Here is a 15,895-nt window from a genome sequence, read left to right on the forward strand (position 1 = left end):
AATCAAGGAGGTGATGGAGTCCAGGTGAGTCTGATGACACGCAGGTGCGCGTAACGGTGATGACAGGTGTGCTCCATAATGAGCAGCCTGGTGACCTAGAGGCCAGAGAGGGGGCACATGTGACAGTAATGTATTTCATGCAATTGTTTAAGTGTCAATTATTTAGTGACTAATAAATCCTATTAGTTGAATTGAGTAAATGCATTCCTTGTTTTACAGAGTAAATCGAAGATTGAATATGCGTTCATAATTTAGTAGGTATTTTGATAGTCGTTAGTTACACTACACATATCATATGCTTGGGTACCACCTTGACATCCCTGATCTACTTGACTCAAAAAAGTAATGCTAGAACATTGGTCGCCAGGATAAGCTATTTGTATCTAGCCTCTTTCGTAACAGCTAAACGGGGATCCTAATAAAATACCAAAAATCACAAGAAAGACATGTTAATTAGTGAGTTGGTGATGTAATGATGCACTATCTCGACTAGATCCTCCAGAGGCAGACAGGGCCTGTTGCATTTATTCATATAATAATGGAGTCAGATTGATAACTGTCGTTAATTATTATTTAGTATAATTTCTACACATCTGCATGCGTGTGTGTGTGAGAGAGAGACTCCCCCTGTGATTAGAGGTAGTAGGTCTGGTCAGTCCCATTCACTACTACTAGGGAACCGTTTGTAGAGTAGAGTGGACTTCTTTATAACTCACCTGATTAGTGGCTCTTCACTCATTAACACTGACCCCACTGATTTATACTGTGCTATAATGTGAAAGAATATACCTTGGGAGAGCGATAGTGAGAGAGGTGTTAGCTTTGGAAACACGCAGAAGCTGTTGACTGGGCAGTTGAGTGTGTTTGTTGGTTTACACTATCAACGTCCGTCACCTTTCGCCTACTCAGAGTGTGAATGATAACTACAGTGTTATAGTGACCAGAGAATTTAGTGACAAACATGGTGAGGGGTTGTTTCTGACAGATAACTTGAGAGAGGAGTCCCTCGTTGGCAGATGCTACATTAGGACTGTTTGTAAACAATCTTAAAATGGCTCCTTGTTTGGAATTCTTTCCTTTTTCCACAGAAAGGACTGTGGGGCTAAAGGAAATGAGACTATTTAAGATAATTGAGACAGGGCCCCACTAACCTCTACTATCTTGGCATAGATTGTCACAGTTCAGGTACTAAAGGTAGCGTCTTAGCACTAGACCAACTGAAAGGGTTGAGTGTGTATTTCAAAGATGCCGGACGCTGAGGAAGCAGAGTTTTACCACAACGATCCTCCATTAAGGATTCATAAGCAATTTACAGCATCAAAATTGCATTGCTGCTTCCTCTTGCTGGTTTCCCCACCCAACAGGAGAGAGCGAGTGAGAGGGAGCACAGGGCGGTCAACTTGAGCCAGACTACAAACGTCTGGAGGGCATGAAGGAGAGGACAACTGGCACTTGACCTGCTCTTCACTTCCTTTACCTGATATGAGTCATCCGATTAGTCACAGACAACTGAAAACCAGTGTGTCAAAGTGACATTGAGAGCATATGCCTCAACTAAAAACTCCAAGCTTGGCAAAATGAGTCACCACTACTTCGCTCTAATGTAAAAAAACAAAAACATTTTCTTATATAAAAAATAATAATTAAAAAAGTAGATGGATTTTTGTAGCCTTGTGTGTTAATATCAGGACCTCTGCCCTCCTTCCCCAAAGAAAAATCTAAAACAACGTGATATTATTACCTGACTGCAATACAACCATTCAAATGTGGTAAAGGGCTTTGAGCTACATGTGTGGATCTCAATTTAAAAAAATTGGACCCTTAGTAAATAAACACAAAATAAATACCAGGCAGTAATAGAAAGAGTAACCATTAGCAAACATACTCTATGTCCTACCTGGCTGCGGTCACGTGCGTTCGTAAAGCGGATCTTCTGGATGAAGTAGAAGATGAGCCAGGCAGAGGAGATGATCATGAGTACGATGAAGGAGATGGAGACGAAGACCAGGGAGCCGCGGTTGATGTTCTTGGCCTGGCCGTGTTGGCCCACCACCACACTCACCAGCACCGTCAGGTTCCTCTCCAGCAGACCCAGGATCTCCTTGCCGTAAGACTCGGTGATCATCACTGCCACCGTGTCACCCGTACCTGAGAGAGTAGAGGGGAGTTAATAGTGGCTAGGTTTTAGTGGTAATCCAACCAGAACTTTTCTTTGTGACACATCAAGCCAATGAAAAACATGGCCAGTCAGCTCCAATCCATTATTTGAGGTAGTCAGTCAGTTAGCATATACTTATTCATGTTCCCTCCACTATATGTATCTGCCAGCTTTTACACGTCAGATGCATAACACAATAATTGCGTTGGCAATTTCTCTTCACCCACATTGACAGGATCCACAGAGCCAAGTCATTAACAAAATCTACAGATATAGGAACAGTTCCCAGCTCTGGCAAAGTGGAACCAATCTCTTTAGCCACTATGAAAAGACTCAGAGCCAGTCAATAGATTCTCATTCCTAATTTATTAACACAGGGTTCTAAACACCTGCTCAGCCAAAAACAACTGTGTAGTGACGGAGGATTGAATGTCCCATGGACTGAGGAAACACATGTGGAGACTGGAGAAATGTATGTGTGAATAAATTCATCATGTGAATGATATACCCCATGTGAATAAATGTGAACTATTATGTCCCTGGTCCAGGCCTATACACAGCAACAGTGGATGTGGTATACATGCAGAGCAATTCATTCATTGACAATGATCGCAATGACTAGCAGAGAGCAATAGACTGTGGAAAATATGAATAGTTTATTTTAAACTATACTGAGCAGTGGTAGAGCCATCTGTGATCATCATCATCTTCATTTGAGTGAAATCCAGACAGCTAACTGCTACAGGCCAGGGGGAGTCATGTTACTGCTGGAGACGACTCCTCTCTGTCCGGGCTCTTTACCACAGCTTGCCTTGCCACTAATAGCAGCAGGAAAGTGCACTTTGTGTGTCTGTGTGCGTGTAAGCGTGTCTATTGTACATCAGTGTTTGTGTGTGTGTGTGTATGTATGCCAGTGTGTGTCTGCGTGTGTGTGTGTGTTTAGACCAGTAAAGTGATGTTTCAGAAGGAGCAGAGAGAGTGATGACCACCAGAGGAGTGCGGGGCAGTTTACCTTGCCCCATTATTGACGAATGGCCGACAGCACACTGATGTCACACACACCAGGGACATTTGTCTCAATCCTCATGAGAGTAAGACCACCAGCACCATGGCTGCTCTGTGCTAAAAAAATGTTGCGCCTTAAAACATTGTGATGAAAGAAGTAACAAGACATTCCCTGACAGCTCAATCATCTCCTTTTTAAAATCACCAAACATCCTTGAAAGTTTGACTTTGAATTATCATTACACCATGGCTGCTTCTTTTGAGATGGGAATTCCTCCAATACTTTTTATTCTTGTTCAGAGAAAGAGAACACGAGAAAGAGAGAACACGAGAAAGGAAGAGAAAGAAAGGTCTGTAATTCAGAAGGCTGGGTATAATGACTCCCTGTCGTACAGGCTGAAAGGCAACAGTTAAGTCATTACGCTATTGATCTCTACCTCTCTCCATCTCTTTCTCTATACCTTTCCCTCCCTCTCTCCTCTGTGGGAGCCCTCTCTTAAAGGTGCCCTTTAGCCAAAAGCCGCCTGGCTCCTGACTCAGCTTTTTTGGGGAGCACGGATGCCACAGGAAATGTGGCGATTGAGGCCACCTTTGCACTGAGCTACCTGACAAAGAGGAGGAGGAAGAGGAGAGAGGGAGGAAGGGATGTGTTAACATTGGCTAAGGGGGCTGGTTTTGTTGTGGTCATTCGGATTTGGAATCCCAAGGTTTGCGTGTACTTAAAGGGATAGTTCACTCCACAATTAAAGGGATAGTTCACTCCACAATTACAGTTTTTCAGATGGTATCAATAGGGCTGTGACAAAAATGTAATAACCGTGTAACTGACGGTTATGGATGAAGACCATCATGAAAATAAAATAACCATCAAAACCGTTTAATTATCTTTCATTTCATGTAGATAAACTTTACCTAATAGTGGGTGTGTTTACTAATGATTCATTATTTTTTTTAGCTAACTTAGTCTATTAAAAACTTTATACATTTCCTCCTCTCCTCTTTTGATGCTCCAGCAGCGATCTGCTAGACGGGCGGGGGTGTAGAGCGCTACATGGCACTTCAGTACAAATATTGTTTGATGTGTGGACATTCTTTTACACAATGTACGTTTTCTTTGCTTGCTAATAAACAAATAAATAAATAGGTATTTTATTAAAAAAGGTTGGATGTTCTGACTATTCATTAATTATTCAACAGCAGTCGACAAGGTTGTACTGGCACTGAGGCCTATAATGCTCTAATGTTTTGTCAAATGGAAAATGTGCCAATCCTCTTCAACCTGGCATGGTATAATTTGATACGGAATCTTTTCTTCATTTCTAGATGAATCAACGCTGATCAGGCCGTGTCCTGGCCGATATGGTGCCCTAGGCGAGACCCCATTTTCTTTGTTGTCCTCCTATCCCCGCAATGTAGAATAGTAGTCTAGGCTTTACAATGTCGGCCCATAATGTACTTCTATGAATGCCTACCGTTTGTAAAACAGGCAATTTACCACTAATCCCTGTCATTTGGTTACATTAAAAACCTCCTACACTTGAGAGAAACAAGTTCTGGTTTATTTCATAACCATCATTTACGTGCACCATGTGAGCAATGAGCATGTGTCTGGTTTCTCTGTCCTGTCAATGTTGATGGAGCGTTGAATGGAGTGCTTGGGTTGTTGTGTAGAGTTTGAGCATAGCCTGAAGGTAGAGAGGGTCAGTTGAACACCAGGCAGGCTGCAGTATTCTGGATACGTTGCAGGGGTTTGATGGCACAAGCAGGGAGCCCAGCCAACAGAGAGTTGCAGTAGTCCAGACAGGAGAGGACAAGTGCCTGGATTAGGACTTGTGCTGCTTCCTGTGTGAGGTAGGGTCAAACTCTTTGGTTGTTGTAGAACAGGAACCTGCAGGAGCGAGTCTCTGCCTTGATGTTTTGCAAAGAACGTCAAGGTGTTGACCAGGGTCACGCCAAGGTTCTATACACTCTGGGAGGGGGTCAACGTGGAGTTGTCAACCATGATGGAGGTCTCTCAGTGGGCAGGCCTTCTATGGGAGGAACAGCAGCTGTCTTAATTCATCATCTTATAGCTGTTAGCAGTTGATGTTATTCTTCAATAACACAGACCCCAAAACAAATCAAGGGGAGAGAAACAGGTTTATTCAAAAATAACAAGAGGTATATGCTGAGAGGTAGATGTTCCTTCTTTCCTGTCCTCAGTTCTCTCCACAGAACAAAGATACATTATGTAATTTATAACCCCCAACCCTAGCCTGTGGTTGACCAATTAGAATTCCTTGCAGTAAAATTGGGCCAATGACCAAATAACAAGTATCCTGTTTCAGGCTCAATGTATAGACGATTCAGACCAACGATATCTTGTCACACGTAGCTATGAGTCCAGGAGTGAAAGCCTTACACAGATTCTAAACAGATGTTGAACTGAAAAATAACTTTCCATTGATCTTTAATTCCCTATTGACCTCTAGTCCTTTGCGTTGTGTATAATATTCTTACGTAGGCTTTCCTGAAAGTAGGCTAAGGTAGGCATAGGTGTTTTTAATACGTTTAAAGGAAAGGATAAATATTTGCTTGTGTCGGACATACGCTGATGGCTTTGATTGGCGGGTGCTTTTACGGGGGTGTGTGTGTATTCGCATACACACATACCCTCATAAAAGCACCCGCCAATCAAAGCCAATCAGCGTATGTCCGACACGAGCAAATATTTCTCCTTTCCTTAAAACGTATTAGCGCTCCTGTTTGCTGATTCTCTCTATAGGCCTATATGTCCATTCAGAAAGTTTCCTAAAGTAGCCTGTCTAGACTCCATCTCTTTAATAAGATTCAAATGCTCCTGTTATAATTTAATCTTGTAAAAGGCCTGTTTTTTTGTTTTTTTTGGGGGGGGGTGGATCAGCTTAATATTGCGGAAAGAATGTTGTTTCCAATGTAATTGTCTGCATCATTTCCAATCCCCCATATTTTTTTGGGTAAATATATATATCCATTCACGTATGCATACATATACACATATATACATACACATACCTACATAGACATACATACTTTTTTTAAAGAGTATACCTTTATTATTATTCCCTGCAAACCCTACCACCGATCCCCCAATTGGAGTAAACTGATAAACATTTCTGTTTTTACCTTCAATTTATACATCTTATACACATTTACAGACACAGTCTACTTTATAATAGTTCTCTCTTGTTTGTTCTTAGTCCTTCCTCTATTTCTGTTGTCCATCCAGTTTGATTTCCACTTGTAACTGTGCTATTTCACAATAGCTCCGCACCTATACACATTTCACAGATCCCGTATGCCCTACATTGTTTATCTTGTTATTAGTCCCACCCTTCAGCTCCACTCAACCTTTCCCATCTATCTTCCAACATCATCCATTTCGGATTTTTATTTGCCATATATTTTTCAGCTGTGCTGTGATGCTTCACAAAAGATTTGAATCTTCCTATTCTCATAGCTTCCACGGATTGTAAATTAAAAATAAACATTTTTGCTAAAATAATTATTATATTATTGATTGATTGACTATGGCTTTTCAAATCCCCCAGTATTGCTATCTGTAGCGTTAGTTCTACGCAAATGTTGCAATTCTTCAACCATTCCTGGACCTGTGACCAAAAACGAGCTACATGCGGACAATACCAAAATAAATGGTCTAATGACTCTGCCTCCTCACAGCAGAATCTACAGAGCTGAGAAGATTGTATCCCCCATATATATAACATTCTATTAGTTGCAAGAATTTTGTACAATAATTTAAATTGAAAAATTCGAAGTTTTGAATCCGGCGTTGTTTTGCGTATCAATTCATAAACCATGTGCCATGGAATGGGTACATCGAAAATCTCTTCCCAACTATTTTGCAATTTATATGGCACAGCTGTAAGTTTTTTGGTCCTTAAATGAAATTGGTATATGTTTTTATTTATCACACTTTTCTTTAACCATTTATGTTCTTTAATATAAGGCCGACATACAAGTTCCTTACTTTTATCCCCTTCCACCTGCCTCTTCCATTTTTGTGGTAATGCTGCAATTAATTGGTTGTAATTTTGGGTAGAGCAGACATTTCCATATGTCTGTGTTAGCTGCATGTGTGACATTACTCCACCAGTCCTATTTATGATATCATTCACAAAAATTATACCTTTTTTAAACATTTCTTCGATAAATACAGTTTTTTTATCAATTACTATATTTGAATTTAACCACAAGATTTGTTGTACTATTTGTTCCGTCCTTTCAGGTGGATTAAACTGAAATTGCAACCAACTTTCTAAGGCTTGTTTAAAAAATAAAGATATTTTGGAGATTATTTCCTTTTCAAGCAACCGAAAGTGAGCAGGTGTAATCTGAATAAAGGGAAAAAGGCCCTTCTTGAACATAGGATGAGACATTCGTACCAATCTACTAGAGAACCAGTTTGGATTTAAGTATAACTTTTGTATGACTGATGCCTTTAGTGAGAGGTCTAATGCTTTAATATTTAATAATTTCTGCCCTCCGAATTCATATTCGTTATATAAATAGGCCCTTTTAATTTTATCTGGCTTGCCGTTCCAAATAAAATTGAATATTTTTTGTTCATATAATTTAAAAAGCAGGTCACTAGGTGTAGGCAAAACCATAAGCAAATAGGTAAACTGTGATATGATTAAAGAGTTAATCAGGGTGATTTTCCCACAAATAGACAGGTATTTTCCTTTCCATGGTAGCAAGATCTTATCTATTTTTGCTAACTTTCTATAAAAATTTATTGGAGTGAGATCATTTCTTTCTTTTGGGATTTGTATACCGAGTATGTCCACATCACCGTCAGACCATTTAATTGGTAAACTACATGGCAATGTAAAATGTGTATTTTTTAGTGATCCAATACGTAATATGGTACATTTATCATAATTTGGTTTTAATCCAGAGAGGATAGCAAATGTATCTAGATCCTCTAAGAGGCCGTGGAGAGATTCTAGTTGTGGTTTTAAAAGAAAACATGAATCATCAGCGTACAATGACACCTTAGTTTTTAGGCCCTGGATTTCTAATCCCTTAATATTAATGTTTGATCTAATTTTAACAGCTAACATTTCGATGGCAATAATAAATAGATATGCCGATAGTGGACAACCTTGTTTTACTCCTCTAGATAGTTTAAAACTTTCTGAGATGTAGCCATTATTTACTATTTTACACCTAGGGTTACTATACATAATTTTTACCCATTTTATAAGAGATTCCCCAAAATTGAAATATTCTAGGCATTTATATATAAACTCCAGTCGTACTTTATCAAAAGCCTTTTCAAAATCAGCTATGAAAACCAGGCCTGGTGTCCCCGATATTTCATAGTGTTCTATTGTTTCCAGTACTTGCCTTATATTATCTCCAATGTATCGTCCATGTAAAAAACCTGTCTGATTAGGATGAATAATATCTGACAAAACTTTTTTTATTCTATGCGCCAAGCATTTTGCTAGGATTTTTGCATCACAACACTGAAGTGTAAGAGGTCTCCAATTTTTTAAATGGACTGGATCTTTATATATACCACTTGGGTCCTGTTTCAGTAATAATGATATCACACCTTCTTGTTGCGTGTCTGATAATCTATCATTTATATAGGAGTGGTTAAAACAAGCTAATAGTGGTCCTTTGAGTATATAATTTTTTTTTTTGTATACTTCCACTGGTATGCCATCCAGTCCTGGAGTTTTCCCATCCTTAAAGGCCCCAATTGCATCAAGTAGTTCCTCCTCTAATTAGGCCTTCACATGAGTCTTTCTGTACAGATGTTAATTTTACATTATTATTAGGGAAAAAATCCATACAATTAGTTTCAGTTAGTGGAGATGGAGGAGCCTGAAACGAAAATATATTCTTAAAGTACTTTACTTCCTCTTTCAAAATATCATTTGGTGAATCATGCGTGACTCCATCATTTGTAACAAGTTTTAATACGTTTTTTTTGGTAGCATTTCTATATTGAAGATTGAAAAAGAATTTGGTGCATTTTTCCCCATATTCCATCCAGTTAGCTTTATTTTTGTAATATATTACACTGGATCTTTCTTGAATAAGTTCCTCCATTTCTTTTTGTTTTTCCTCTAACTTATTCTGTGCCTATGGTACCGTTTTTATTGTTATCTAACTGTACTGTTAGTCCTTCAATTTCCTTTGTTAATATGGACTCTTTTGATCGAAATTGCTTTTGTTTTATAGATGAGTACTGAATTGCATGGCCTCTAAAGGCACACTTAAAAGTGTCCCATACAATATGGGGATCTGCTGTACCTATGTTATGTCTAAAAAAGTCAGTTATAAATTCTTCTGTCCTAGTTCTAAACAATTTATCATCTAGTAGGCTTTGATTAAATTTCCAATATCCTCGCCCACGTGGAAATTCTGTAAGAGTAATATATATGCCAATTATGTGATGGTCCGACCGCATTCTGTCCCCTATCAAACACTTTTTAACTTTTGGTGCCAGAGAGAATGATATAAGAAAGTAGTCAAGGCGACTAGCTTGATTAAGCCTCCGCCATGTATATCTCACTAGGTCAGGGTATTTAAGTCTCCATATATCCACTAATTCCAATATATCCATGACATTCCTGATTTCCTTAAGTGCCTGAGGGTGATAGTTTGTAGTGTGATTTCCTTTCCGGTCCATAGAGGTATTTAAGACCGTATTAAAATCTCCCACTATAACAATAGAGTCTAGTGTTGCTTGTAGAGTTGATACATTCTTATATATATTGTCAAAGAAGCTTGGATCATCATTATTCGGACCGTATAGGTTAATAAGCCATATATGTTTATTGTCCAATAACATATTTCAAATAATCCATCTACCTTGAGGATCTGTTTGGACAAGTTGCACATTTGGATCAAAGTTATTATTAATTAAAACCATCACCCCTTTTGAATTTCTTTGCCCATGGGAGAAATATATTTCGCCCCCCCAGTTCTTTTTCCACAAAACTTCATCTAAAACTGTTGAATGGGTTTCCTGTAAACAGTAGATATTATAATCCTTCTCTTTTAGCCAGGTAAATACTGATCGTCTTTTCTTATTATCTGCTAAGCCATTACAATTGTAACTGGCTATACTTATTTCACCACTTACCATAATGAGACACACCTTTCAATTATTTTTATCAAAATATATGTTTGTAAACGTCCTATTAAAAAGTAACATAATGATTGAGTGTCTATATAGTTGTACCATGACATTTGCATCTCCACTAAGCAAACCTCCAATTGGTCCCCACTATTCCACCCGCCAAAAGCCCCCATCTCGAGTTGGCTTGTCATCCCAATGCCCGGCAGACCACCCCCGACCCCCCGCATCGCACAGCCCCGGACCGACTGGGATCCATCCTTCGAAAAGTGCACACAGCACCATCCACCGAACCGAAGCAGATCCATTGCCAAATGCATTTCCACCGCCCTCACCTCGATTTTTATTACATATTGCTGTGAATCATCCTCTATAGTCCCTAACATCTTTTACTTCTTCCTTCGCAACAGTTGTGGGATACACACATACACCCACACACATTCAGCCCTTACCCCCACACAACCATAAGCTCACCCTCTCAACAATTGCACCATCCCAGAGCCCAACTCAAGATGGGTCATGATTTACAAATGTACTTGCAGTTGCAGCTGCATGAGAAGGCCTGCAAGACCGCGCAAAAAATGAGCATAAATGTAGAGATTTATTTACCATTGTCACATCCTAGATGATGGAGGTCAAATGTACACCTTCTTCCTGAAACACCCACAATACGGTCATCCATTTTGACCATGTTCCCAAGCCTCTCCATGCAGTCCGATTGGTTTCGTGCCACCAGGGCCACAATAATATACCCCCTCTCTGAATGTCCGAGTGTGACCCCCTCCCCATGGGTTACTGCAGCTAGTGTTGCCAGCACTGCCACTGCCTGGGTGGGGGCACCCCACCGGAATCCCCACCGGCTAGGTACAAGGTCATCAAGGTTCTCATTAGCAGCTTTGAGAATTTCCTTGTTTATTATGCTCTCCCTTTAGGGGGCTTTGGCTTTGCAGGACCAACCCTGCCAAGCAGGCTCAGAATCTTGAGGGGGCAGTGCTGCTCTTGGTCCCTGCCTCATTTTGGCTGCATACAGACCGCATACAGCATGCACATAAAACAGTTAGGGACTTCTCCTTAGTATCTGGGCTATTCATGTGGGTGTCTAGGGTATAGGGCCATGGGCCGTACCATTAAAATAGGATAATAAATAATTCGATATCATTTATTTTAAAAATGTAGTTCCCCATGATAGGACAATAAATAAATAAGACGTGTAATTCATTATAAAAGTATATCCATCATCTGAACAACATTGAAAGCCCTCTCATACCCGGCCCACAGCAATACACTGGCTCTGGGATATGCAACTATTTCATTACTCACTCACTCAACTTTTCAAACATAACAAATAAAAACAAACACACACCACACCATCCACACATACTGTGCCTTCTGTTTACTTAGTTTTTATCTTCACTATATAGAAATAGTGCTTGTGTTCAATTAGTTATATGTGAAGATTTATAGAAAAGCTATATTTTGTATTGTATTGTTACAATCAGTAACCGGGCTTGAATTGTGTTTATTTTCCTCATCTATGAGAACTTTGTAATTTTTAAAATAACCATGGAGTAATCTTTGTGTCTCTGAACAACTGGTTATCAATATATAGTTTATCAACGACGAGAGCTACTCGTTTCGCTTTTAATCTATTTTCTTTGAAAATTGGATACAGAACTTTGCGCCGTTCTGCAATTTCTTTCGGAAACTGATCATTCATGCCAATTTTGGTCCCAGCAAGTCTTTTACCCAGGCTTTTAACCATTATTTTATCTTTAAATGAAGCAAATTTGGCAACGATTGGGCGTTCGTACCTCTGCCCTCTCTGTCCGAGGCGGTGTACACGTTCAAGTTGGATCTTATCGATAACTTCGCGCGGTATCTGAAGCGCTGCAAAAAGGAACTCTCTAACTACAGATTCAGGAACCTCTCCTTCTTTCTCTTGGATACCTGTAAGTACCAAATTCTCTCTCATGGATCTAGTTTGTATGTCCAGTAAGCATTCCTTCAGAACGTTGTTCTCCTTTTTAAATTCATTCATTTCGGTTTCAATCTTATTGACCGTCCCTTTTAGCGCGTGTGTTTCCTTCTCCAAAGCCGCAGCTTTTTCATCACTCATCTCTAGGCTTGCCTTCAACTCTTTTATATCTTTACTAACTAATTCAAGTATACCCAGTTTGTCATTTATTGATTTTAACAGATCGGTTTCGACCTTTACCATTGCCGGTGTTGAGAATATTAGATCATCCGTGTCGGTTGAGGAGTCACGTTTTCGTTTTTGATTCGGTTCCCCTGTCTTATTCTCCGTCATGTTTGGGTGTTGCTTGTTTTCGTAATATTTGTCGATAAATGTCTCTAGTCTTAGGATTTGTTTTGTGTTATTATCCAGATTGAAGGTTATCACCCACCAGATTATTTAGTGCTAATATTTTAGTCTAATTTAGCAGATATTTCGAATATTATGTTTTATCTTGAGGTGCTCTACATAACTTCGTTCAGTCCGCCATTACCTTTACCTTACCTTTACGTCCGCCGTCTACGTCCTACGTCCTAAAAGGCCTGTTTTAACCTACTATAAATATGAATTGCCCTCACTTCACCATCTAAACCAGGGATGGGCAACTGGCGACCTGCATTTTGAAGGCCCTCTGATCAACTCCTTCCTGAAGAACTCAGTCAGGGTCTCAACTTACTGTTGAGAGTTAGAATAGTAGAATATACAAGGTGCAATTTCAAAATGTGCAAATTTCGTCAGTTAACTTTTTTAGATTGGCAAATTAGTTTAGCGGCCAAGTATTTAAACTTGTCATCATGGTCGAATTACCGGCCATTAACTTGGCACACTCTTGGCATTTGGGGCGGCAGGTAGCCAGGTATGGTCCCGTGTGGCTCAGTTGGTAGAGCATGGCGCTTGCAACGCCAGGGTTGTGGGTTCATTCCCCACGGGGGGACCAGGATGAATATGTATGAACTTTCCAATTTGTAAGTCGCTCTGGATAAGAGCGTCTGCTAAATGACTTAAATGTAAATGTAAATGTAGCCTACTGGTTAGAGCGTTGGGCCAGTAACCGAAAGGTTGCTGGATCGAATCCCCGAGCTGACAAAGTAAAAATCTGTCGTTCTACCCCTGAACAAGGCAGTTCACCCGCTGTTCCCCGGTAGGCCATCATTGTAAATAAGAATTTGTTCTTAACTGACTTACCTAGTTAAATGAAAGGTTCAAAAAATATGAAGAAAATAATAATTAAGAACAAATATTAAAACTGCAAACATTTTTCTCCACCTTATGGCAATATGTGTATAATTGCACAATTTGTATCTATATCCGATGTGCATCAACACAAAACGCGCACACCCTTGCCCTGGCCCTAACACACACGATCTGCACCACCTCTGCTTACCACAAAAGAAGTGCACCTGCCTTCATGATGCGCTCTATTAACCAGGGATCGATAGGAAATCACAGCCAGTCAAAACAATGGGCCGTGCGCAGCGGGCCGCTACCATTAAATTATTAGATTTATGGGGCCAGGCTAGTTCACCATAGACCCAGCACTGGTTAGGCTATTACAGACGCAGCACAAGTGTTATATACCATAGCCCAGGGGCCAACCAGCCATGACGCAGCTTGACTTATTAACTCCAGTGTCACATGCTAAAGGTCTGGATGTTAATATCTATTAAAGTTAAGATGAACTAGTCTCATACCCTCCTACTCTGTAAGCCTGAAAATATATGAACAAGCTAACACAGAAAAAAGGAGCAATACTTTGGGTTGACCTTTGAGTTGCACTTAAATTGGATAAAAAGACTTCTGTGATTAAACTCCAAAAACGTTAATTTAAAAACAGAATGCAACTAGTGGTTTGCTTTCGTCCCAATTAAATAATTCGTCATTATCTACAGCTACTGATTACAGCTAAGTAATTAGATTGTAGTTGCCAAATGTAGTCGTACAGTAAATACATGATGGTATAAAGGGCAACAATGATAAGTGTTGCTAAGTGTCTAAATTACTTTACACAGGAGAGGAATGATATATTAGGTAGCCTAGTGATTAGAGCTTTGGACCAGTAACCGAAAGGTTGCTAGATCAAATTTTTTGTTCTGCCCCTGAACAAGGCAGTTAACCCACTGTTCCTAGGCCATCATTGTAAATAAGAATTTGTTTTTAACTGACTTGCCTAGTTAAATAAAGGTTAAGTAAAAAAATTAATTAAAAAAAGTATGTGTGTGTGCACGCTCTTCAGTAAGTGTGTGTTGCGTCTGAGAGGGCAGGGGCATAAGCCAACAGTCTTTTCTCTGATGACTCATGCAGTAGTCATCTGGTGTGTCTGTCCTGTCTGAGCGTCCACTGAGAGTAGAACTAACAGGGGGAGCATTAACTAACCTTCACCTGTTTGTCACACAATGATACAGCCAGTTCCTCAGCCTCGTGACTACCACAGTCCCAGAGATGCTGATGCTCTGGTAACATAACGCACAAGCATGTAAGCACAGTTGCCTACAGGTAATTGGCTGATAACACAGCCAAAAACACAGTAAGACGCTGGGCTAGAATGAGACTGCAGGGACCACAAGAGCAGGCGTAAACAAGATTCTCTCGCCCTCTCCCACAATGACTACCACCCTGTAGCACTCACATCTATAATCATGAAGAGCTTTGAGAGGCTGGTTATGGCACACATCAACTCCATCATCCCAGAGCCACTCCAATTTGCATACTGCCCAAACAGATCCATAGACGACGCAATCTCAATTACACTCCACACTGCCCTTACCCGCCAAGAAAAGAGGAATACCTATGTGAGAATGCTGTTCATTGACTACAGCTCAGCGTTCAGCACAATTGTCCCCTCCAAGCTCGTCACCAAGCTTAGGACCTTCTGCAACTGGATCATGGACTTCCTGACGGGCAGACCGCAGGTGATGAGGGTAGGAATCTCCTCCGGGTAACATCTCCTCCACCACTCTGACCCTCAACACGGGGGCCCCACAGGGGTGTGTGCTTAGTCCCCTCCTGTACTCCCTGTTCACCCAAAACTGTGTGGGCACGCTGACGACACGACGGTGGTAGGCCTGACCACCGGCGACAATGAGAGGGCCTACAGGGAGGAGGTCAGTGACCTGGCAGTGTGGTGTCAGGACAACAATCTCTCCTTCCACGTCAGTAAGTCCAAGGAGCTGATCGTGGGACTACAGGAAACTGTAGGGCGAGCACGCCCCCATCCACATCAACAGGGCTGCAGTGGAGTAGGTCGAGAGCTTCAGGTTCCTCAGTGTCCAAATCACTAAAGACTTCAAAATTGTCCACATACACACGCACGGTCGTGAAGAAGGTGCGAAGGCGCCTCTTCCCCCTCAGGAGGTTGAAAAGGTTTGGCATGGCCCCTCAAATCCTCAAAAATGTATACAGCTGTACCATTGAGAGCATCTTGACTGGCTAATTCATTGCTTGGTTTAGTTAAAAGCACCGCGCTCGATCGCATGGCGCTACAGAGGGTGGTGCGGACAGCTCCGTACATTACTGGGGCTGAGCTCCCTGCCATCCAGGACCTTTATATCAGTGTGAAAGGAAGGCCCGGAAAATCATTAAA

General features: G+C 40.6%; 1 protein-coding gene across 4 annotated transcripts in view; it reads right to left on the reverse strand.

The window, feature by feature from the left end:
• Nucleotides 1–15,895, reverse strand: part of LOC139574431 (E3 ubiquitin-protein ligase RNF130-like) — an 86,212-nt gene that overhangs the window by 37,471 nt on the left and 32,846 nt on the right. For 2 of the 4 annotated variants that reach the window (XM_071398996.1, XM_071398994.1), the window contains exon 4: nucleotides 1,898–2,148. In XM_071398996.1, the coding sequence (XP_071255097.1) occupies nucleotides 1,898–2,148 (251 nt within the window). Of the gene's footprint in view, nucleotides 1–1,885; nucleotides 2,149–15,895 lie in introns of all 4 variants that reach the window. The other 2 variants (XM_071398993.1, XM_071398992.1) reach the window with 1 other exon arrangement.

Source organism: Salvelinus alpinus, chromosome 4 (assembly GCF_045679555.1).
Source record: "Salvelinus alpinus chromosome 4, SLU_Salpinus.1, whole genome shotgun sequence".
In the NCBI taxonomy this organism is placed as follows: domain Eukaryota; kingdom Metazoa; phylum Chordata; class Actinopteri; order Salmoniformes; family Salmonidae; genus Salvelinus; species Salvelinus alpinus.